Source organism: Lutra lutra, chromosome 7, assembly GCF_902655055.1.
Source record: "Lutra lutra chromosome 7, mLutLut1.2, whole genome shotgun sequence".
Taxonomy (NCBI): domain Eukaryota; kingdom Metazoa; phylum Chordata; class Mammalia; order Carnivora; family Mustelidae; genus Lutra; species Lutra lutra.
The window spans coordinates 48,136,643-48,162,391 of record NC_062284.1 but is presented as its reverse complement, the minus strand read 5'-3'; the positions used below and the strand labels follow the sequence as shown (position 1 = coordinate 48,162,391).

The 25,749-nt window shown below is 41.4% G+C and overlaps 1 protein-coding gene across 8 annotated transcripts in view; it reads right to left on the bottom strand.

The window, feature by feature from the left end:
* MAP2K5 (mitogen-activated protein kinase kinase 5) overlaps nt 1–25,749 on the bottom strand; it is a 253,962-nt gene that overhangs the window by 96,394 nt on the left and 131,819 nt on the right. For all 8 annotated transcript variants that reach the window (XM_047735597.1, XM_047735598.1, XM_047735596.1 and 5 more), the window contains exons 14-16: nt 21,998–22,071; nt 20,977–21,027; nt 10,903–10,974 (exon numbers count right to left, since the gene is read on the bottom strand). In XM_047735597.1, the coding sequence (XP_047591553.1) occupies nt 10,903–10,974; nt 20,977–21,027; nt 21,998–22,071 (197 nt within the window). The remainder of the gene's footprint in view (nt 1–10,902; nt 10,975–20,976; nt 21,028–21,997; nt 22,072–25,749) is intronic.

Sequence of the window (25,749 nt, the reverse complement as noted above, 5' to 3'; positions counted from 1 at the left end):
ACTAGCATGGTGCTTGGCATATATTAGACACTCAATAAAAATTCTGAGTGATTAATGAATAAATGACTACATCTTATCTAACCTCATCCCTGTTTCTTCTATAAAGCATTTCTTCTTGAGAGACAAAACAAAACAAAAACGTAAGACATGGCATGTGGTTATTCAGTTACTAGGTAAATGGGGCATTTTTATCCATAAAGGGGACGATTCTGCTGTGGAGTAGGATGGATGTAGGGATCTAACTGTTAGAATTGTCTTCCTTATACTGAATAGAAAACCATGGGCTTTTTTTTTTTTTTTTTTTTTTTTGGTTATGTTAGCTTCAGAAAGTTCAGCCTGCCAGTCACTGAAGACCAGCTTGCCTCTTTTCCACTGACAATCCTTCAAACATCTGAATATGGGTTGTCAAATGCTTGCTGTGTCTTCTCTTTATTTATTCTTCACATGAAGACTTTGTTGACTTAATGCTTTTTTAAAAGTCCAAATTGTGTGTGTTTGCATGCAAACACACACAATTTGGACATGTGCTGTTGGAAAAACTTGAAAATCAGTCTGAAATCCATCAAAATAATAAAATACTTAGCTGGGACTGCTAGCACCTGTTCCATCTTGTTTTGTCAATCTCATGGTTGTTCAGACAGCTCTGAGCACAAAGCGAGCTCAACAATGCCTCATTCAGCGGGAAACACTCACTTTGTCTGCCATTTGCACATTCACTGTGATCACTGACAACCTTGGAAAATGCACATTTAGGCATGGTAATCTGAGACAGCTGGATCCCTTCACAAACCTTGCAGCCGACCGAACTAGTCAATCCATCATCTCCCAAAGGTCATTTTAACAGCTCCTTTTTGCAGTTAGTTGCAGAATGTTTCAGATTTAAAAAATGACAATGGAGAAAATTAACTTAAGAGAGAATTACAGAAAGGGGAGCAGGAGCAGGGGAATGAGTGACGGATACCGTTACATGCTCTTTTTCTCAACATTCTTCAACGGAAGGGAAGGAGGCCCGTGACAGAACTCCAGACCACACTCCTGCCCACTTTTCTATACAGTCTGCCACTGAAATTTCCTTGTTGTTTGGACCCTTTGCTTTGATCCTTTTGCCTTCTGATGGATTTCAGAAGAAACTTCTGATCAACAGGTAAGATGCTTCACTAGATGGAGCAGCAGACCGAACATATAAGACTCAACCTCCACTCATGTTCTTGACGATAATTGTAAAAAGGAGAGAGGAGAAAATATCAGTATTTGAGTGGAGCACACCAAATGCCAAGTTTTATGGTCTAGAGAAGCTAACAGCAGCTGCTCATAGAGTATCCAGAGCCATCCGTCACCCCTCAGACCAGGTTCATAATCACCAAGGGCTAGAAAAGCAAACAAAGCCGCAGCTGGAGACCACTAGAGACAGCTGTGTCTCCGCATGGTTTATGTAGGGAGTGGGGGCAGGGTTGGGTTCTTACATATATTTAGGGGCAGGAATCAGGTCTTGATAATACTCCATAATTCTTGTCACTTGGCAAAACCACCCAATACATAGATGAGGATGTTATTTCAAACAGGAGCTTACTCTCAAAGTCACTTTATGAGGTGGTTATTATTAAATGGAAGTGTTTAGAGAAGAGCCTAGGATACTGAAAAGTTCCTGCTTTCAAAAAAGGAGTAGACTACTATTTCTAGCCTGCCCCCTTCACGCTGTAGGCTCAACAAGGGAACACGCCTGTTTTATTTACGAGTGTATCCTCAGCACTGCACAGTGTGTGGAACATAAAAGATGCCCAACAAATATTTGAGGAATGAATGAATTCTAAAGTTATCTTCATTTCACAGATAAGAAAGTGACACTTGGAGTAGCAAAATGACTACCAAAATCACACCGATTGGTTGGCGGTGCCAACATATCTGGTTAATCCGAAGTCTGAGCATTTTAAGAGTTCAAGAATTAGGATGGCAGCCCTTGAATCTGAAAATCTTATCACAGAATGAAAATTACCTACTCTTCACCAACTTCTCCAGAAGCTTCTGTCAAAGGTATTGGGCTGAGTGATCCATGCCACTTTCTCAATACTTTTGTTTTCATTTCACATAGTTTTCCATGTTTGCTTGTAAATGGAGAAGATTGCATTTCATTTTCTTGGTATCTAATGAGTCTTATCCAGCATCCAGTAAAAAATATACACATATAAAGCCAGGGTGTTACAAATGGGATATTTTCACAGGTTGTAACATTTCCATAAAACATGGTGGTTCTATCCAACAATTTTTACTTTTTTTAAAAAATATTTATTTTAGAGAGGGGGCTTGCAGAGGGAGAGAGTCTAAAGCAAACTCCCCACTAGCAGAGTTGGGTGTTGGGGTTCGATCTCACGACCTGCCAAAACCAAGAGTCAGACATTTAACTGACTGTGCCACCCAGATGCCCCCAACTACTTTTGCTTTCTATGCTTGGGGAAAATTCTATTGTAGATGTCTATAGAAAACTCAAAAATTGTACCATTCCCCAGTAAAAACTCCGCTTCTCTGGCCAAAGCACTGACATGTCGTTTAGAAAAAAAGTTGTTTTGTTTTTTGTTTTTTTGTGGTTTTTTTTTGCTGTAGGAATACTAAAGAGGAGGGTAATCTCCAACAACATATAAACATTTCTCTTGTTATAAAGTCATTTTCTTTGGTAGTTTCTTCCCCTCTATTTCTTCTACTCTTTCTTCTTAAAACTTCTGTTTTTCACATTAGACTTCCTGACCTGGTTCTTGAATTTTCATTTCTCTGTTATTCTTTGGAAGTTCCTTTGTCACAGCAGCTTGTTCTTGTTTCCTGAATGCAGTATTTTCTCTTACCCCTCTGAGAATACTACAGGAGTTCATCAGAATTTTTCTTCACTGCATAGTTTCCAAGGCCCTCCAAGCTGCTTCTCCCCCCACCCCACCTCCTACCAGTTATTCTAGGTCTCTGTCCTAAAGGCCTTCCTCACATGCCTCACCAAGAGTAAGGTACTAAAAATCTGGCTGGAAACACTGTGCTCATTGGTGAAACCTGTTGACTGACATAACATGATGTAACATGAACCCCCAGTGTCTGGATCTTTAAGACTTCTTGGTCCGATTTCCTTAGAGAGAGTCTCCTCCACCCGAAAGGTAATCTTGGCTGCCAGCATCCTAGGAACAGGGTGTGACGGGAAGGCTGAGAGGTCTCAACATTTACCATCCACGTAATGCCTCCAATCCTCAGTGAGACACAGTCTTCTACCATGCCAGATATCACTGATTTTACTCTTTCCAAAAAAGTCCTCTACCTTCCTGTGTTGAGCTGAGGAGTGTTGACTGTGCACACAGGCTGAGTTATGAGAAGACTCTGTGGGTCAAATGGCTTACATGCTTTTCAAATGGGCTTTCAACTAATTCTCTTTTCTTTGGTCCCACCTTCACATCTAGTTCCAGATAACTCGTGTCACCAATTCCTGAGTCTTTATGGTGTTCTACAGGAATTGGGGTGCTTGTCACCTTCTTTACAGCTAGCTTAGGATTTCAGCATTCTCAGTGCTGCTAGGTTGTTTGCCACTGTCCGTTTCCCCACACCCAAAATTTGGTTGCAATAGTCTCTCTTTCCCTTTTGCTTTGTCTTCATGGTAGTACTTTTTTTTTTTTTAATCCCTTTATGGTTATTTTTAGTGGAGACTGAAGTAAAAGCGGAAGGTATGGCATGTTCTGTGTTCCATGCTTTAACCAAATTAGTGGCCTTTTTGAACCAAATAGAAATATTTCAAGAGGTAATTCCTTTTAAAGAGAGGGGTTGATGGCTTAATTTTTTTCATTGTGACCTTTGTCCAGAAGCTCTGAAGTAGAGCTTCCATCTAAAGATGAGGACCCCAGGGGTGCCTGGGTGGCTCAGTGGGTTAACCCTCTGCCTTCGGCTCAGGTCATGATCTCAGGGTCCTGGGATCGAGCCCCGCATCAGGCTCTCTTCTCAGCGGGGAGCCTGCTTCCCCCCTCTGTCTGCCTGCCTCTCTGCCTACTTGTGCTCTCTCTGTCAAATAAATAAATAAAATCTTTAAAAAAATAAATAAATAAATAAAGATGAGGACCCTGAAGCCCAGAGACTCAGTGACTTATCCAAGGATCTACGGTTTATACCAACAGAGGTGGAATCTGAGTCTAGGTCTATCCTCCGTCAAAAGAAAAAAACCTTTCTCCACATGCAAAACATTTGTGATCTATTTAGCAAACACTTATGTGTGCTTATGTTAAAGGCTCCATCAAGCTTCAAACTCTGATCTTTATTCTCAGATGTGGCTTTAAAATTATTACAAAAATACGAAAAAACTGAGCCAAAAAGATTTCTTGAGTGCCCACTCAGGGGCAGTGGAATTGTGCTAGTGAGTGTGAGAGGTTTTGAGAGTATCAGATTTGAATGTTGATCCAAGGAACTCTGAAATGCCTATAAATTATTATAGCACAAAGTGGAAAAGGCAGATGCCACGAGGAAGACGCAGATGAAGGTCAGAAGGAGAAGGTATTATTTTTTGCTGAAGAGGTCAGAGCAGGCATCAGGAAGGATGGGTATTTAAACTGTATCTTGGGAAGATGAAAAAAAATTATATTCCACAAAGTGAACAGTATAGTATTCCACGGGTTTATTTTTAACTTGGTAAAGGTGATTCTAAAACTCATAAGAAAAACTCTAACTCTTTGTTGAAACAATAGAACTCATGAAAATCTTCAGAAGATGGTGTTACTTTGATGACAATGACCTTGTGTGGCTCTCTGAACATGTTCTTCACCTATCTGGAGACGTTTTTCTAAGCCATGGACCTCGCTTTCATCATTTAACACATCATTCAAACCACTTCAATGAAACAGGGATCATGCCGAAGAGGGGTCTCAGAGGACTAGATGACACTCCAATTAACCAAGCACATTGAGCCAGATTGTTCTACGCCTCAGACTCAAGAGACTGGCAGAGAGAGGAGGCACACAAAGGCAGAAAGAGCGAGGACCCAAGTGAAAAGAGCAAAATGCATGTGTTAGAGATGGGCTTTCAGTCTGACTCCTGCAGAAAAACCTGTCAGAAGATTATTCACCACCGACCTTAATAAGGTTTATAATAACCCGCCAGATAGAATCACAGACCAGAACATGTACTTGTAGAGCACACTCAGTGACAATAAGAACATTACAGGACTGGCCTGGTGCCTTTTTAAATGTGCATGCATTGGTCCGGGTACTGCAAATGAAAGGCCGGAAGACAGTGTATGCGGTCTCCCTTTTCTGACCCAAGAAGGGCCAACGTGAAAAAGCCAGCTTTTGCAAACAGGTCGTGACTTAAATGACGCAAGAATATGAATGGAATAACTGATTCGTGAAAACAACAGTGGGGCCTCTCTCCTCAAGCTATTCTGTAGGAGGAGAGATACATACAGAGCTGCCTGTGAAACCGAGAAATTGTGCCCTAAAATGTTTCAGATACTCCTCTTCCCTAAGGATTAAATAACATCATCAAACTTGGTAAACAAATCTCTTACTATATGCCAATTTTCATTTTAAAGTTTAGCCCTGAAGTTTCAAATGGCAAGTGCCAGGGTGAAGTGTCCTAAAAATCAATGAGTTGACAGAATCATCATGAGCTTTCTAGAGGAATCAAATATTCTTGGAAGCAGGATTAGTCCTCCTTGTTTGTCCTAGTTTTAGTTCAGGAATTTTGTACCTTTGTTAGTGGGTCTTACTTTTTTCTTTTCTTCTTCTTCTTCTTCTTTTTTTTTTCGCATTTCCACAGTGATTTCTGTCATGAAGCTTCAAGGAAGAAGTGCGATTCTACATGGATTTTTTTTCCTGTTACGAAGTGAGCCCACACAAACCCCACATACTGCGATGCCTTTATTTGGTTTCCTAATTAACCCACATGAGAAGAACTACAACACATTTAAAGAATTTAAAGATCTGAGTTGAAAACCATAAACAAAAAACATAGAAAGCGGCCAAATTCTTCTCAACTAGTAAAACTGCCATGCTCTAGTGAAGCTGAATAATCCCATTTTTTTCCCTTCTTAAGGGTAATCTCCACGTTTATGTTACTTCTGCCAACTCCAAATATGACATACAGCTGACAAAATCCTGGAAGAGACCCATCTTATCCCCCAGGGATGCTGAACAGAGAGGAGACGGGGCAGTTCTGACCCTGGATGAAAGATAGTCTGATATTAAAGATTCTTTGCTTAAGGCACAAATGTACCTGTCTGTGACTTTTTTAATGGCACATTTTTAGTGGCATGTAGCATCATCTTTTATGAACGAGTGTGCAAGAGGCCTTGTTATGACCCCCACAGGGACTGTGACAGCACATTAACGAGGGGAGAGCAGTACGGAGAAGGCAAACAAAGGTGAACCTCGCTATTTTAGGAGTTTGAAATAATGAAGGCCACTTCTGATTCCTGTATCACCAAACCTCAGGGCAGGGCTGAGAGTTTATGGGATTTGCAGGGGGCAGGGATGCTAGCAGAGGTATACGGGATGGAAAACTCTTGTTCCTATTTTGTCTCTGGTTCTTGTGTAATTTCAGAAAAACTCCTTTGCTCAGTTTCCTGTATTTTCATCCCATTTGCTTCTTTACCACCAGTACCCTCAAAACACCCTGAGGAAGGTACCCACACAGATAGGTAGTGAAATGGCCCAGGGCAGACCCTGCAGCTCTGACATCAGATCTGTCCTGAAAGGTTCATAGAGATCCACCTTAGAATGTGCTGGGCGATGAGGAGGGGCTCTTCCCTCTTTTCCTTCTTCCTCCCAGTGGCAAACTCTCTTCAAGACCAACCCAGCTCAACTGTCCACTCCTTTGAGAAACCCCGCCTCTCTCCGGGGCTCAGGGTCCTCTGGAAACAGCTTTACTGAAGATTCTGGTTTGGCTTTAGGGTGTCTCTCTTCTTTATCAAAAGGTCTGTGTGCCCCCACTCTCCAAAGCCTGGCATAAGTGCTTTAATAGTAATCAATGAATGAAGTAAAGTTTTTACTCTTCAGGGCACACACCTAGCAAGGGAGTCTTGTTTTTTTTAAAAGTGAGGATAAACAGAAGAGAAGCAATTCTTTGATGATGTTGACTATGTTTCAAAACACAATTTGTTATTCAGAATTTTAAAATGCTATTGAGATTTACTCTTCTCTCTATTGTGATTTTAAACAAGATTTGCCACCTTTACCCCAAGCAGACCTAGGTGAAAACAAAGTGCTCCTTGTGGACTAACTTCCCCACACTCTGCAGGTAATAGTCTCGTTACATCCACCCCTAGGGAAGAAGAACCTTGGCATTCTCTTATTACTGAATTACTCACATTTTTTTCATCTAGGGACTCAAAACCTCTGGGTTCCCCTCCCTATCACTTATTGTGTGTCACTTTGTGCCCTAAATGAATTTGGTATAAAGCACACGCCCGGGGCCTTACACTCTTTTCTAGTGGCTTACTGGTTCAGCACTTGCGTTCGGCCATATGCTGTCACTTGCTTGTCTGGTGGGTCATGGCTGCTAGCAGACAAGGGCTGCAAACACACAGTTCCCTCTGAAAGCACTTAGTTGAACATCATGCAACAACCAACCCCTCTCGATGATCATAATCAGTCCGCACCTTACACCCTGTACCGATATTACCTCCTCCTTCTGACAGAACATGGGCTCCTCACCAACCGTCGGAAAACACAGGGAACATTAAAACACCTAACCCTTCCTGGCCCTCCCTCCCAACTGTCTGTCCTCATGTGCTTTCCTCTTCACCCCAGGAGCCAATACATTCCTTTTGGCACGCAGGTGTCCCAGACTTACTGTGACAATTTCTTACACAGCTCCCTATACCTTAACCCTCCTCAATCTTACAAATTCAAAAAGACCGTTTTCTTCAGTCTTCTGGAGACTATTCAATAGTTTACCTCCAGGATAAAAGGACATGATCGACAAAACTCCAAATACACCAATGGCAAACTTCCTCTTTACACTCTAAACAGTGTCTTTTTAAATCTTTGCATCCCTAGCATTTACCGAAATACTGGCAGACATGTGTTGCAGTATGCAAATGTAAGTATGTTCTACGTAATGGGAATCTACCCATCTACTTACCGCCTACCTACCTTAACTGATCTTGTTTCCATGCTTGCCCTTCTATAATCCGTGCTCCAGAGAGCACTCAATGATCTTTTGAAAATATAATTCAGTCACTTCCCCTCAGAGTAAAATCCAAAGTCCTTACCATGACCTATAAGACAGTATATGAACTAATCTCCGGCTATCTCTCTGAATGTACTTTTTCCCATTTTTTCCCCTTACTAACTCCACTATACTCATCTTGGTCTCTCTGCTTTCCTTAAATGTGCCAAACACACTCCAGCTTAGCGTCTCTGTTTTTTTGCTGTTGCCTTATGGCTCTCTCCTTTCGTATCATCCAAGTTTCTGCTCAAAGGTTACTTTATCAGAAAGGATCACTCTGCTTTATTTCTTCTCCATAGGACTTGCCTCCACCTGATAGGTTATATGTTTAGTTATCCTTCTGCTTTCTGTCCTCCTCATGCCCTACTTCATGGGAGTCAAGACTGGAGTGACCTTTCATCACCATATTCCCATTGCCCATCCAACAGGCATCGCGGGAGCTCAAAATGAGTGTGGAAGGAAAGAACAGTGGATCTTTTTATGTGTTCTAAATCTTAAATCTGTTAGTTATGCTCTCTCGTGGTCCTGCTCTGTGCCTCACGTTATGTCACACTAGGGTCTATCATCATCCAAGTCGCTCAGCTCTGGAGTTGATGCAGAAAGTTAAAGAAAGATAACAGACTGCTCAGAGTCATAGAATGTTAGTCTGGAAAGGGGCTTAGAGATCATTATCTTACAGAGGAAGAAATGAGGCCCAGTGAGGGACAGCGGCTTGCACAGGACACCTAGAAAACCAGCAGCAAGAAAGGGGAACGCTCCTATACTGTTGGTGGGAATGCAAGCTGGTGCAGCCACTCTGGAAAACAGCATGGAGGTTCCTCAAAAAGGTGAAAACAGAGCTACCCTATAACCCAGCTATCACACTACTAGGTATTTACCCTAAAGATACAAACGTAGTGATCCGAAGGGGCATGTGCACCCGAATGTTTACAGCAGCAATGTCCACAATAGCCAAACTATGGAAAGAACCCAGATGTCCATCAGCAGATGAATGGATAAAGAAGATGTGGTGTATATATATACAATGGAATACTACGCAGCCATCAAAAGAAATGAAATCTTGCCACTTGCAATGACGTGGATGGAACTAGAGGGTATTAGGCTGAGTGAAATAAGTCAATCAGAGAAAGACAACTATCATATGATCTCCCTGATATGAGGAATTTGAGAGGCAAAGTGGGGGGTTTGGGGGGTAGGGAAGGAAAAAAATGAAACAAGATGGGATTGGGGGGATTGGGAGGGAGACAAACCATAAGAGACTCTTAATTTCACAAAATAAACTAAGAGTTGCCTGGGAGAGGGGGTTATGGAGAGGATGGTTAGGTTATGGACATTGGGGAGGGTATGTGCTATGGTGAGTGCTGTGAAGTGTGTAAGCCTGATGATTCACAGACCTGTACCCCTGGGGCTAATAATACCTTATAATGTTAATTAAAAAAGAAAAGAAAAGAAAAGAAAAAACCAGCAGCAAAGGTGAAACTGTTCTCTATCTTTCATTCCCAATCTGGGACTCTTATCTCTACACCACATACTTCTCAAATGTTCTACATTCCATCTGGTCATTTATTAAATGCATTCAATGACAATGATTTAAATATGCAAAGGGAATTTATATAACAGCAAAGGCCCAAGCTCCACAAATCAAAAGTGCTAGTTTCCTCTGAAACAAGTTACCTGACGACACCCTTCAGGACTCTGCTGGGAAACTGTGTTCTGAGCTTCTGTCTGAAATTATTGCTAACCTCTCAGCTGATGCATACATTATTATATTTCCTCTTAGATTCTCTTCTGTGAGGAAGCAGAAGAATATGGTTTAACAAACACTGACTATTTTATTTTTGCTTTCTATAGTGCAGGTGAATTGAGTTTAAAGATATTTCCTTATATATTCAATTGCGTTCATACATCACAAAAGTCCCAGAGAAAGTACTTAACCCCCAAAATGGTGATAAAACCATGACTGCAACTCTACCCGTGATCTTATTTAAGGAGTCCTTTCTACTTTTTAAAAAGCCCTCCTTTCTCTGAGTCAATGTATGTGAGAAACAATTCTTGAAGTACTGGTGAGTGTCAGATTCTATACTAGTATAATTCAGCCAGACGTCCTTCTAATGGAAACTATACATTTCCTTACAGATCAAGAGTCATTGTCAAGAAACCTTAGCACAGAGTTCTAGTGGGGTTACACGTAGCACACTAAGATGAAGTCCATTCTAAGTATAGCTATATAAACAGTCAAGACACTAAAACTGTGCTGAATACATACTCTTCATCCTCGTCCAGGTCAAATCATGCCCCGTTCCCCAACACATGAAATGACAATATTGGAGAAAGGTGTTTTTTTCTTTCTAAACATATAGAACTTATACATCCAAATGAGTAGGGCCGTACTCTTTAATCACCTCTGGGAGTCATATATGCATTCTACCAAGGTCACCATTACACAGATCTTCTCTGGAATTTAGTCATAGAGGGACTCTGGGAACCTGTATTTTTAAGAAGCTCTCCAAGAAAGTTTTATACAGGTGATGTGTAAGAAACAGCACCTCAGAATAGTCTGTTCACAAGCCATTCAAGGATATCAAAAGGACTTTAGAGTTAAATTGGTGTACACATACACATAACACATTGGAGGGTTATTTTTTTTTTTTTCAGAATCTTCATTCTTCCTGATACTATATTATTCCTGATATACACAGAAGCAGCTATTTGCAAACGACGTACCTCCATAAAAGAGATCCCCAAACTCCAGACATCGGAATGGATTCCATACTGCTCCCCTGAAATTCTTTCGGGCTGTAAGAAAACAGAAGCTGGTGAGTTGACAAAGCTACTCCAGGAGACACTAACACGTAATCACTAAGGCAGGGACCCACCAACATTTTGTGGCACCTTATGAAGCACAAAACAATTTCGTGTATGTGCATGTGTGTGCGTGTGTGTGTGTCAGTGTAGGTGTATTACACAGGTAACATACAGAAACAACAGAGGTAATATGGATAATCATCTCACTGAATCCTCACAAAGTCCCTGTGAGGAGAACTTTATTACCTCTATTTTACAGATAAAGAAAATGGAGGTTTGGATTGGTGAAAATGGAGGCTCAGATTGGCCAAGTCCTCAGCTGGGAAATGAGCTGAGACTTGGATCCAGGTCCAATCCCTCCAGATTCAGTGGTCTCAGCTGTGAAGTGACAAACTATACAACATTATATAATGTTATCATTTACTTGTACTTTTGAGAGATGGGTCTGGATAACTAGGGATTCTATTATTTTTAATTTTTAACTTTTCATTTGGAAATAGTTTCAAACTTATAAGAAAGCTGGAAAGCTAAAAAAAAAAAAAATCGCGATTTCCTTTGCCCAGATTCACCTATGGTTCAACATTTTATTCCATTTATCAGGGTTTCTTTTGAAGATTTTATTTATTTATTTGACAGACAGAAATCACAAGTAGGCAGAGAGGCAGGCAGAGAGAGAGGAGGAAGCAGGCTCCCTGCCGAGCAGAGAGCCCGATGCGGGGCTTGATCCCAGGACCCTGGGATCATGACCTGAGCCGAAGGGAGAGGCTTAACCCACTGAGCCACCCAGGCGCCCCTATCAGGGTTTCTTTTGATATAAACCAAGGAACAGTTTGAAAGGTCCATCTGGGACAACTGGTCCTCCATGCAAGACATGTACCAATGCACGGTCTAGAAAGCCACCACAGGCACACTCTCTACTTCAACAAGAATAGTTCCATAGTGAAGTGGGTGCAGCCTGGTGTCTCCATCCCTCCAGGATCTAGCATTCAGTATCGTACTTCGCAGCAATCTTTTTTTTTTTTTTTAAAGATTTTATTTATTTATTTGATAGATAGAGACCAGAAGTGGGCAGAGAGGCAGGCAGGAAGAGAGAGAGGGGGAAGGAGGTTCCTGCGAGCAGAGAGCCTGATGCGGGGCTCGATCCCAAGACCCTGAGATCATGACCTGAGCCGAAGGCAGAGGCTTTAATCCTCTGAGCCACCCAGGCGTCGCCGCAGCAATCTTTTGAATGAACACAGGAGCACACGAATAAGAGAAACCAAAGTCTCATGGAGGTGCAGTAGTCGTTGAAGGTTACAGAGCTGGACATGGGAGGCTTGGGATCATAACCCATGCCTCCTGGCCCTCAGGGCACCATTCTGTTCGTGGGTCCACCCATGGAGTTCCTGGCGGCAACCACTGGCATCAGCCTTCGGGAGCTTTCATGGGAGTCCTGAAGAGTATTTGGGGCCAGGATCAGCCTGGTCCACTGCACATGGAGGAAGGAGGTATCCACCAACCAGCAGCAGAGGATACACCAGGGGAGCGGAAGATGTGAGCCCAGTGCTCTCAGGTCATTGGCAGAGTCCTACATCTCAGGGAGTTGGTGTAGCTGGGACCTAGAATTTGTGACCTACTTTCTGCCCACACCTATCAGGCTACCTAATATACTTATTGCCTTCTCCTGGGACCACTTGCCATAAAATTACATAAAGCCCTGTCCTGGGGTAGCAGGATGGATCGTCTTATTTCCCTCTCTTTATTTATTTCTTTAATTTATAAAACCCCTTTCCCACCAAGAACAATTCTTCCCCTGGGCCAAACGCCATCTGACCATCTCTCTCAGCTGCTAAGAGACACGGTCATTCCAATTCCTCAGTACTTTTAAGTTCAAATCCCCTACCCCATCACCTCTGAAGCTCTAGTTCATATATGAATGAACCCATTATCCAACCCCAGCTAGTTCAATATGTGCTAGGATGAAAGCAGCTGATTAGTTAGAGGAATATCACCACCACCACCACCACCATCATCATCAACAAGACTACCGTGTGCATTTACTAAAGAATTTCCATATGCTTGGCATAAGTGCTATTCATGCATGTCTCATTTCAGAATCATAAACACCCATATTAGATTGGTACTATTACTATCCCCTTCTAACAGATAAGGAAAAAGAGGCATAGAGAGGTCTAGTTTGCACCCACTATATAAAGATAGTAATAACTATCATGTAATGACCAAACACTGGACTAGATACTTTGCATCTTCTACACCTTCGGACAATCTCGCAAAGTTAGATATTACTGCCTTTATTTTATAGATGTAGAAACTGAGGCTTCATAAGATTAAGTGATTTGCTGAAGTCCAGAGCTGTGGCTCAGCAGTAGGCATATTCATTTAGGAACACAGCCAGGATTCAAACCCAGGTATGTTTGACTGCAAAATGGGGGCTCTTTCTAGTGTGTCAAACTGCCCTCAGAACCAGAAGTCAGAAGAGCCACACACTAATCTCGATGTGGTCAGTATTTCTCAAAATACAGTCTTCAGTTCATGTTTTTAAAAAAGATTTTATTTATTTATTTGACGGAGAGTGAGAGAGAACAAGCAGGGGGAGGGGAGCAGAGGAAGAGGGAGAAGATGTGGGACTTGATCCCAGGAACTTGAGATCATGAGCTGAGCCGAAGGTAGGTGCTTAACTGATTGAGCCACCCAGGCACCCCCTTCAGTATTCATTTTAAAAAATAATTCCTCGGGATGCTTGGGTGGCTCAGTGGGTTAAGCGTCTGCTTTCAGCTCAGGTCATGATCCCAGGGTCCTGGGATCAAGTCCCACATCAGGCTCCTTGCTCGGCGGGGTGCCGGCTTCTCCCTCTGCCTGCCACTCCCCCTTCTTGTGCTCACTCTCTCTCTGACAAAGAAATAAAATCTTAAAAAAAAAAAAACTTGAAAAAATTTTAAAAATAAAAAATAATTTTTCCGGCTGATTCTTTGGTATACTCAGCCTCAGTCACTAAACATTTCCACATTCCCTGCAGAGGCAAAGACCTGTCTTCCTCCTCTCTGCTTAATGAACATTTCTTTTACAAAGGCCCTGCTCATGGGTCACCTGTTTTTTGGTGAAATGTTCCTCTATTTTTCAGGAAGAATTAACAAATTCTTGCCTCTGTCCTTCATGAAAATGTCGTTTGTGTCTTTAATATTAATACACTGCACTGTGTTGTAACCACCCGATTACTAGCCTGTTTCTCCTAAGAGGCCAAGAAAGTGTCTTACTCATCTCATACCTCGTACCACGGCGGGCACACAGCCGGTGAGCGGTCATGATATGCTGCCTTGAAGGGATGTTATATGTGTTTACTGCACATTTGGTTTAAAGCATGTACCAATTATTAAGTCCCGTGGAGTGTTCTACTAATATAATTTCCCCAATATTATTGCTATTCATGCCCATCAAGAACATCTAGCAAACAAGAAAATCCTAAAATCCTCCAGAATTCTTGAAAAAATAACCAGATGGCGGCTTCCTCCCTGTTCCTCCTGTCCTTACTCTCGCCTGTCCTTCATTCCCCTCGCTGACAGTTATCACTCTCTAGCACTCACGCAGAGAAGAGAACAAGCAAACAAAGGCAAGGGGAGTCCAGATACAAAAATACTTTGGCAGGATCAACTACAAGATTAAATACCTTCATAACATTTGCCCACTGAACTATCAAAACAAATGCAAACTGGAAGCTGAAAATAGAGCATGAAAAAACTGGGGTGTCTGGGTGGCTCAGTCGGTTGAGCATCCAACTCTTGGTTTTTGGCTCAGGTCATGATCTCAGGGTTGTGAGACTGAACCCCGTGTCTGGTTTCATGTTGGGTGTGGAGCCCAAGACTCTCTCTCTCCCTCTGCCCACCCTCTCCCTGCCAGCTCACGCTTGCTCTCTCTCTCTCTCAAATAAAAGAAATCAATCTTCAAAAAAATAAAGCATAAAGCATGAAAAAATTAAATTAAATTAAAAAAGAAAAAAATCAATGGTAACGGTCACAGGTGGCAAGTAAGAGGCTCCTTAAGGATGAGAGTCTGACAACCTCTCACTGGAGAAATCATCCTTGCACTAAACTCACAAAATGAGATCACTGTTGTGATGCTGTGCTCAAGCATGAATGCTCAGTGAAAGTAGGCAGCCAGCTCTCCGGGTCTACCTGAAGAACTGGTACAGCAGATCAAGACTGGGAAATGCGCCCAGGCCCCTGAAACAGACACAGCCACAAGATGAGCCCCAATTCACTCTGAATTTAGGGAGCCAGGACTTGATGGCCTGAGGCTGCACAATTCAAATCTGTTCTCGCACTTGAAGCCAAGGTGGCCTGCCCTATCCTCTCCCATGTCAAACAAAACAAAACAAAACAGAACAAAACACAACACCAACCATCGGGTACCACACTACTGATGGAAGATCTGTGATGGACATTTTGCAGTTAAAAATGAAAAGCTGTGTTACTTTCTGACATGGCAGCTGTCACCAGTGTGGGAAGCTAAATAACAGGAAAAACAGGACTCCTGTCTCCAGCACTTACTTCTGCACTGAGGTTTAAGGTGGTGGTGGTGAGGGGGAGATTCTGGGCTGTTCTTCCTGAGAACAGTAGGGAGTGGTGGTGGTATGAAAGGCAGAATTTATAGAGGATCTGAAAGGGTAACACGGCACTCCTTCCTGCCACCCTCCGGGGCTCGTTATTTACCCCGGACCCATGGTTAGCTGACTCACTCCTGAATCATCTCTATGTACAACAGGATTCACTGGTCAAAAGCAGTATGCACAAAGTATGCACAAATATTTTAGGTTAGTAAGCAGTCAAAATATGTATCACAAACAAGGGAGAATTCTTTTTTTTTTTTTTAAGTTGGCCAGATCCCCATGGGTAGTAGAACATACTGGTTAGCCTAGGGTTCTGAGGTCAGAATGCTCTAACTCTATCTTCCACACCATGAATTCTCTTTTCTGCTATGGCCAATATGCTACCAAGTAGTGAGTTTTTACATCTTAATCTAGTAGTTTTGAGATGTTCTCAATCTAATATGTCACTTTTAAAATCTGTGATGTGAAGAGTGTGTGTATCTGTTGTTCCTACTGGTTCCTCTTCATGTTGCCTTGTTTCCTTGTGTGCCTGCTTTCTGTTGACTACTTACCAGTTTTTGCGCTTGAAAACATTCTGGAGAGATTCTCTGAGCCATAAGGTAGTGTGCCCACCTCAAACCAGGTTCTTAGCATGAAGCTCCTTTTCCAACTCATGCCATGAATACAAATACTCAGTGTAAATCTGTGTCAGAGTTGGTCTATGGCTGCAACTTTCCCCCTTTTCCTTTCCCCCTGCTTCTCTGTGTGGCTTTGAGAGGCCTTCTTTTTTGTTCCCTGGGACTGGGGGAGGAGGAGCAGCCACAGCTTTGGCTCTGGTTCGCTCATATACCAAGGGTGAGCCCTTTGGATCTCCCACATGATGGGGAGAAAATCTCCTCTGAGATCCGTAGGGATCTCCTCCTCCTCTGAGACCCTCTGCCTTAGGAGGACCCCAGACCATTCATGGCCCTCAGGAAGAAGTAGGTTTGGTGCTCCAACATTCTGCTTTCCCCTCTGTTGCAGGATTCCATCTGAAAATTGTCCTGGGAGAATTGCCGTTGTCATTATAGCTCTTCAGTGCATTTGAGATGATTTTTAAAGTAGTTTACCTAGTATTTTTCTTTTTTCTTTTTTTTTTTTTTTTTATTTGACAGAGAGAGAGAGAGAGATCACAAGTAGGCAGAAATGGCAGGCAAAGAGAGAGGGGGAAGCAGGCTCCCTGCTGAGCAGAGAGCCTGATTGCGGGGCTCAATCCCAGGACCAGAGATCATGACCTGAGCTGAAAGCAGAGGCTTAACCCACTGAGCCACTCAGGCACCCCCTACCTAGCATTTTTCAATGGAAGAGTTGGTCCAAATAGCCCAACCTGTTGTTACTAGAAACTAGAAGGTGGTGTCCTAATTAAATCTTGACTCTCACTACTTGGTCAGCTCTGAGACCCTGGGATGAATTTACTTCACCTCCGGTTTCCTTATCTATAAAATGAAGACAATAATAATACGTACATTTCATAGGGCTGTATGAAGATTAAGTGAATCCATTTGATGTGCTTGATTTAGTACCTGTCACATGGAAATGATCGGTAAATGCCAACTTCTTTTTGATCACCACCATTGCCATGACCATCACTGCATGAACATGGCCAATGTCGCTGTATTATGTCATCTGTATAGGTTTCATTCTGGGTAAAGATAATTTCCCAGGACAAGAACAGCCCAGGTAGGGAAAATGTTCAGGAGATAAAAACAGTTGCTTTGATGCACTTCCTTTTTTAAAGATTTTATTTATTTGTTTGAGAAAGAGAGAGTGCATGAGCAGGGAGAGGGGCAGAAGGAGAGAATCCCAAGCAGACTCCACGCTGAGCACAGAGCCGAATGCAGGGCTTGATCTCACGACCCTGAGATCATGACCTGGGCTGAAATCAAGAGTCAGATACTTCACTGACTGGGCTACCCAGGTGCCTCTTGATGGACCTTCTGATCACAAAGCACAAGTATTTGGGTAAGATTTTAATTTTAAAACTTTATTCATAATAATGTCAAACTTATATTTGATTAAAACATTATAACTGTAAACAAACCACAATGACTGAACAATGGGTTGAAGTTTAGGGACTTCTATCTCTTGTAATCCTGCTGGATGAGATCCTTTTAAAATGAAGCTGAAAATCTTTCTTGCATTGGCTTACAGTGTCTACCGGACCTGAATATCTGCCCCTAAAATGTGGTATGTCCTTGGACTTGTCATCCACTTTCTGATCATGTGGGTCAATGAGGAGGTTAGGCCAGATGACTTTCCAAGTCTCCTGTAAGTCCCACCCCTTAACGTGCCCATAAGTGGTTAATTAGTATTATTTTTTCATGTCTTAGGATCTTAAGAAACCTGCCCTCTTTCCTAATTATCATTTTCCTATCCCTTACACTTTAGACTATAGAAGAATGAAGTGAGATTGTACATGCAGTGCTATTTCTTTGATTTATTTTCTTTTCAATATTTGAGCAGCCTAGTCGACTGTGTTTGGGTAATTTGGGGGTCTTCTATACCTTACAGTGCAACAGAAATACTTAATGTGAAAAGTTAAATGCTCTGCTTATAATTAGTGAATAAGTCATGCTGGGAAGGCAGCTTTCAAGAACTAATTCATTCATCTAGCCCTGTGTGTAGGACCAGATATAGAGAATGAGCAGAATAAATCTTGCCCCTCCAAAGATCATGATCTAGATCAGGAGAGATACAGATATAATCTGGACACAGGGAGAGGCATAGCAGCTAGACGTTAAGTCTCTGTAGACAGATGACTTAAGTCTGAATCCTGACTCTGCCACTTATTAGACGTATGAACTCAAGTAAGCTACTTAACCTCTCTATCCCTGTTTTTTCACCTGTAAGATGAAAATGATATTACTTACCTGATAGGGTTGTTGTAAAGATTTAAAGTTTACATGTAAGAGTTTAAAAGAATGACTGGCACAGGGGTTAAATATTAGTTATTATAAGGGTATCATACCAGCTGATCTCTAACTGTATATTCCCACAACTTATTACTTATCCTCTGCCCTACCTCCCACCCCCAATGATATCACATTATCTTCTATTTCTAAGTCTTTGCTCCTCCCTCCATAGTGATCTTTTAGTAAGTATCCTTTTCACATACTGTTAAATCATCCAAATCATACACTGTATGCCTTCTTCTCTCTAAATGTATGTTTGATACAACTTAAGTCTTTCTTAGGTCTCACATGATGTAGCCACATATAATGCCAAGCTTCCCATTTCACCCACATCTTCTGCGGCTTCAAATGGTTCCACTGTGACCCGGCTAATAGCATGGGAGATGCTCAGTCAATGCTGGTTGATGGACCACTGGTACTCAGTGTCAGATACAGCTTTCTTGGGGATAGGTCAGAGGCTGGCCAACTTTTTCTGTACATGGCCAGAGCATAAATATTTCTCCCTCTGTGGGCCATATGGTCTCTGCTGCAACTGTCACGGGGACTCTACTTGGCCACTGTATCCCCAACGCAGCCACAGCCGACACGCAAACAGAAGGGCGTGGACATGTTCCAATGAAACTTCCCTTTCTGACCTAATTTTTGTATTTTGAAATACATATTGATTCACTAGTGGAAAAAACTATATACAGGGAAGTTCTGTGCACCCTCCACCCAGTCGTCCTCAATGGTGGTTCTATAATAGGATCTTGCGGTATCTCAGGCAGGAATTAAGACCCGTAACAGAATAATGTTATTTCTACCTTCTTCCACCCCAACCTCTGATCTCACACCAGCGAGTCTGCTGGACTGAGCAAAGCTCACTGTTGGGCTATGACTCTGGGCTTTCTAGGTATCTTATGCTTTTTACAGCCTGAACTATAAAGCTGAGGACTAGGATTCACTCACCCAAGAAGCAAAGCAATTTTAGCTGTGCCAATCTGAGCTAACATTTCATAATTTTAGTCTTCACATATTCAATTAACAGATGGACGCATCACATTCATCCATAAACGAAAGGGGAAAAAGGTAATTTCTTTATCGTACACCTGGGAAAGACAACTGTAATCTAGATTTGTACATTCAAACATAATGCAATTTAATTATTAGGGCAATTTAAAGCTACTAAAAACATGATGGGTAGATGATAAGTTGTTTCATTTATAGTAGTTTTATTTATTTATTTTTAAATCACAGTGTTCCGTAATTCTTTCAAGGACGGAAACTGTGGCATTTGGTAGGGGTTTATTAATTGTGAAAGTGGCTCACCAATCTCGCTAACCTGGTAGAGCCAAGAGGGCGATTATGTTTTATATAAACAGACACGATGACTTTAGAGGTTATTATTTTTCCACATTACCTAGGAAAATGAGATAGGATGAATTTTCTTTAAAAACCAGGCAAGACAAAAATTAACTATTCTGATACCTCAATAAGAAAAAAAAGGCTCATCCTGTTCTGAGAATAAGATCCAGAGTTCCATCCACATTAATATCTTTTTATCAAGATAATATATGAACCGAGAATAAGAACCAGGGTTCCATCCATACTAATATTGCTTAACTTCATATAAAGACTATTGGAAGTAAAACAGACTGAGTAAATCCAGAATCCTCATTTAAAAAAAAAAAAAAAAAAAAAGGCCTTAAGGTGTTAAAACAAAACTTGGCTCCAAAAATGATACTAGAAAACCTTCCTACTTGTCTCTCCCAACACCCCCTCTTGAAGTGACTGTGGAAACTAAAAAAACAAAAGCATTTGTGCCCCAAATGACTTCCCTTACTTAAAAGGTAGAAAAAAAAAAAAGGAAAGGTTGAAGCCAAGTCCACATTGGGTCTTTGAAACAGTTCTGGGCTTCTAATTTTTATATGTGGTAAATTCATGTCAGAGGAATTAATCCGACAGACACGAACCCAACACGTAAACAGAATACAGATTATTATCCGAGAGAGAGAATTTCCTGCCCAACCTGCTACGTTCAGAGATCCGTAAGTAAGAGTTGGTCGTGTCAAAAATTTAATTTTGATCAGGTAACAAAGCGTGTTTGTATTCCTGGGAAAAAAACAACCGATCTTATCAACTGACATTTTGGGATACTTGAGGGGTTAATTAGGTAAACAATGTGGCGAAGCGGCCCATGTGCTCCAAGGGGCCATTTTTCTGTAGGATTAAACTTCAAAACTCAGCAATTTCACACTAGAACCAAATAGTTAAAGTCAACTAAAAAGATAAGTTGGCAGCTCCTGTAAAAACCTCAATGCCTTTTAGAAAGATTTAAAAATCAGATCATGACTGGATTGACTTTGTAATTTATGATCTGTTAGGATAAAGCTGTTGAATTAATTCAAGAATTCTACATTACCAAGTACATAAAGATAAAGATGTTGGTTTTAAATGTTATTTTTGCATAAGTTTACTTACCGCCATATAAGCGTTTGTTCCAACATACGTCTTGGCTATAGAATTCACCAGCTATGAGACAAAACAGTCTGTTAGAACAATATAAAGATAATGTGGAAATAAAATGGGCAATTATTCCTCATTTAACCTACAATCATCATTTCTATAAATCAACTAAAAATTATGTAAAAGGGAACAAATTTATCTACAAAGGCATTAAAAATGATTAAATCTCTCTTTTCTTTTGAATGTGATTTCCAATTTAGACAAGCACAGCATTACAGTTTATAGCAGATAACCTTAAACAATTCACTTAAGCAGGATGCTTATCGCTTTTAGTACCCCAAACCCGCCTGATATAAAAAGTCAATTTGAAGTAGAATCTGAACACACTCATTTTTTAGTCAGATGGCTCAAGATGTGAATGAAGCCTGCGCTTTGCTAGAACGGAATGAACACTAAATACGCTGGAGGGATAACAGACTTTGACAGCCCATAATACAACGATGACCTTCGCTTTGGTCTTCGTGTTTGGCTGGGAGTAAAGGTGGCTGCAATTCAAATCAACATCACAGCGCGCTCATGGGTCACTATCACCGGGGTTCTCAGGGGAGGCCCAAAATGGAAATTAATTAAAATTTGTGCTGCACATTGTAATGGCCCTCCGCCATTGTTGCTCCCAATATTAATTTTTATTGTGGGCCAGTTGGGCTCCCCAGGCACAGCTCCCACTCTGCCCTCCCTTTTGTCTGGTCAAAACGCTTTCATATCAAAGCTGCATATCAATGAAGTTTGCTATTCGTAAGTAGTAATTACAATATCAGCAGTTTTTACTGTCATTAAACAATGAACAATCATATTCTGATGAAGGAAACGCGCTTAGAGATTAAAAATGAATAACACATTCCCAGCCGAGGAGATGCACAGTTCTGTTTGTCTGGCAGCTAGGTGATTTTTCAATCCAAAAAGTAAGACTGAAAATAAAAAGTGAATGTTGCAGAAAGGACAACAACCTGGGAGGGGGAAAAAAAAAGAGACCTACCTGAGTGCTAACTCCAAAATCACACAGCTTGACCTGTCCTCTTGTGTTTACTAGCATATTGGAGGGTTTTACATCTAAAGAGGAATCAGAAAAGTCCAGGTAACTAATTCTGTATTTACAGCGTGTGTTTTCAAAAAGCACATGTGCACACCATACCATATTGCAGAAATGACATCATCTGTTCAATCCGGAATTCTAATCACAAATTTAATGCAAAGCATTTTATCTGGAGGCAAAATGTAAGGTCCTAACTCCTTCACTTCCAACCATTTCAGGTTTCTATGGAAGCAAGGGTTTATTTCAACTGAAAGTCAAATAAAATCTTGGCTTCCCACAACAGTAAATGCATCCATCATCCTATCCCCAGGCTTTCAGGAAAAGTAGGTAGATAAGAAAATGTAATCTTCTTGCAAAGAATTTGCACCAAAAGGTTTAGCTTTGCTGTCGATGTGAAACTACTCCTCCCATTTAAGAAGCAGTAAGGCCAAAGGGAAGCCAACAAGGAAAAAAAAAAATCATTCCTATGTTGCTGGTAACAGGTCATATCTGAATGAAGCAATGACAAAAGAACGTAGTCTTGTTATCTCCTGGTTTTAGGTGACAAATGCTATTTCAGATAACACTGAGAAATTGGTCTAAAAGGCATGTGGATGTGTGTGCATATATGCACGTATTGATCTTTGTTTAATTTCTCCTTCTCTTCCCTTACATCACTTTTGACTGCTGTTAGAGTTAACAAAAGAAGTGACATAGCTTTTGCCAAGGCAGTCGGTTGCTAAATAATGACACAAAGGGTTTCTGCGAAGCACTGTCAGTGACAGCAATGAGCCATTTCAGGAATTCAGGGAGCCCACCAAAACCATCCCAGCAGGACAAGAGCACACCACTGTCGATGGTACAGAGTAGCACCTGCTTCAACGTTTCATCTTCAATGGCAAAAGTGGTCTCGAACGGACAACTTGTTATATTTAATATACCATGTGACCTGAATTACCCCAAAATGGAGCAAGAGACTCAATTTTTTCATGTGACATTAAAAAAACATGTGAGTCAGTCAACCCTGACCCTCCACTTCGCAAAAGGTAACCCCAACAAAGAATCTTGCCAATAGCAGGTACTTAATTCAAACTTCAAGTTCAAACTCAGTAACCAACAATTACTGAAGTCTACTTCCTATGTGACAGGCGATGTGCCAGGCACTTTCGCGTACACGCGCTCATTTCACGTTGCCTGACTGACAAAGAACTTTCTTTCATTGACTACTATATTCCCAGCCCCTAGAAGAGTTTCAGGGCTGTAGTATGTGCTTAATAAATATTTGTTGAACAGATGAGAGACTAACTGAATGGAAACCAGACACACAAAGTATGATTTAATGTTGATCATTCTGTTTCAGTGATCAGGGGTCGGCTATAGAACAGGTCTTGGAAGCCTGCCCTTCACACAAGACATACTCTATCCTCCCTTTAGGGGCACTCTCTGAATACAAGTTACAATGTGTAGGCTGGTGTACGTTCTCCTACCAGCTAGTCTCTCTGCCTCCAACTTTCCTCAATTTGAATTATAAATCTTATACTATGCCCATATGAAAATTACCATGTTTACTACATCATTTCTCCCCTGGTTAAGGAAGTACAATAGTCCCTGACCTCTGCCAACCTAAATGTGAACTCTGAGTTGGCCCCATATATACGTTTCATAGACAGCTGTGGTAGAGACTGTCCAGGGAACTGAAAGAAATGCTGGCTCCACATAGGCTGGTCTTATTTTCCAAATCCAATTCTCATTAGAGGCCCTCAATTTTAAGTATTTTTCTTTTGGACAACCTGCTCTTTTATATATCGACAGCTTTAAACCACTCTTAAGCCACCACATCAGATGGAGACAGTTAATGAACAAATATTTTGAGCTCCCGGAAGAAGGAGCTGCCTGGAAATCACAAGCCACACCCAAATTAACACATCTTTAGCTTTAATCAGATACACTTTTGACTTAGGTGGATCAATAGAGAGAGGAGCCATAAAACAACAGAATTGCTAGCTTATACTCTAAAAGGCAAGGTGTAAATAAGAACTTCATTGCATTTTTCAGCTCTCCAAGATCTTAACTTACATGCAAGCCTGCTCTGTGACTTTTGCACATTCACCTCTCAGCCTAGTTCTTCCCAGAGAACACTTAGTCTATGAAAGCAGCAAACATCCACTCCTCCCCACATCCTTTGTATTACACCTGGGCTGTCTTAATCATGGTGTCAGAAGAAACAGAACACTCCATCACCAAGCCTTTGTTCATGCTGTGTGTTCCTCTCTCCCTCCTGCCCGCCCCCAGGTTGAGAACCCCTTCCTCAATATTTCCTGAATGAATCCTATACTTCACTCAAGTACCCCACCACCCTATGGCCTTAGCTACTCAGGCCAACCGAGGCCTGGCTTCCTCTGAACTGCTAAAGCATTTACTGTCTGTGCCATTTGTTTGGGACTAAGTATGTCACACGGTTTGATCAGAGTTATTTACCGTATTTACTGGTGTAGGTATTTCCACACCAAGTAGTAAGTTCACAGGGCAGGAATATGCTTCACACATCTCTGGGTGTATGTTTCTGACAACAGTACCTTGCTCACTGGTTAATGGCTTTTTTTTTTTTTTTTTAAGATTTTATTTATTTATTCGACAGAGAGAAATCACAAGCAGGCAGAGAGGCAGGCAGAGAGAGAGGAGGAAGCAGGCTCCCTGCTGAGCAGAGAGCCCGATGTGGGGCTCGAACCCAGGACCTGGGATCACGACCTGAGCCGAAGGCAGCGGCTTAACCCACTGAGCCACCCAGGCGCCCCTGGTTAATGGCTTTTTAAACAATACACTAATTTTGCTAATAGAAGTAACCCTCCTTCCCAGTAATACCTTGAGATAGCATTTGAACATAACAGACCCCTTTAAACAAAAACAATGGATTTAGGATAGGAGACAGAGGACCTGCATTTTTGTCTTTTTGGCCCAGCCACAAACTTGGCATGTGAATTTAATGTGGCAGATGATATTTTCGTTTCTACCTTTGCAGGGAGACAATAATAGCTACTGTGTCAATATTGATGAATGGTGAGGATTAGATGAGATAACCAATGTAAAATTGCTTTTAAGAGGCCAAACACCCCATAAATATAAAGTATTATTATCTATTTATTGATAATTAACAAAACTGTTATAAACAAAAAGTGGAATATTTTGATCAATTTAGGAAATAATTTGTTGTTGCTGCAGCCAACTTTAGCTGTATTTCAGTAAAATACTAGCTAAAAGAAGGTAATTCCCCAAGTGCAGTAAGTAGAACGATAAAAACAATTTAATGTTCACGAGGAGGCATTTTTGTCAGACCATGTGGACACATTCCTCAACAAGGCTACCGAACTGGTCTCCTTGTATTTATGCTTCCTCTATACAGTCTGTGTTGAACACAGTGGTTAACGTGATCCTTTTATTTATTTAAAAAAATTTTTGAAAATGATCCTTGGAAAACGAAATCAGACAATGTCATTTTTCTGCCTAAAACCAAGGGCTTCCCAGCTCAGCACAAAACGCAGCCCTCATAATAGTCTGTGAGGCCATCTCTGAGCTGGTCCCCATTAGCCCTGGGCTCACACCCTTCCTATTCCTTTCTCTCCATAGTCACCTTCATTTCACTGCCTTCCTTGCGAGACATGCTCCTTCCTCAGCGTTCCATGCCCTGGAATACTCTGCTCCCATATATATATATAGCT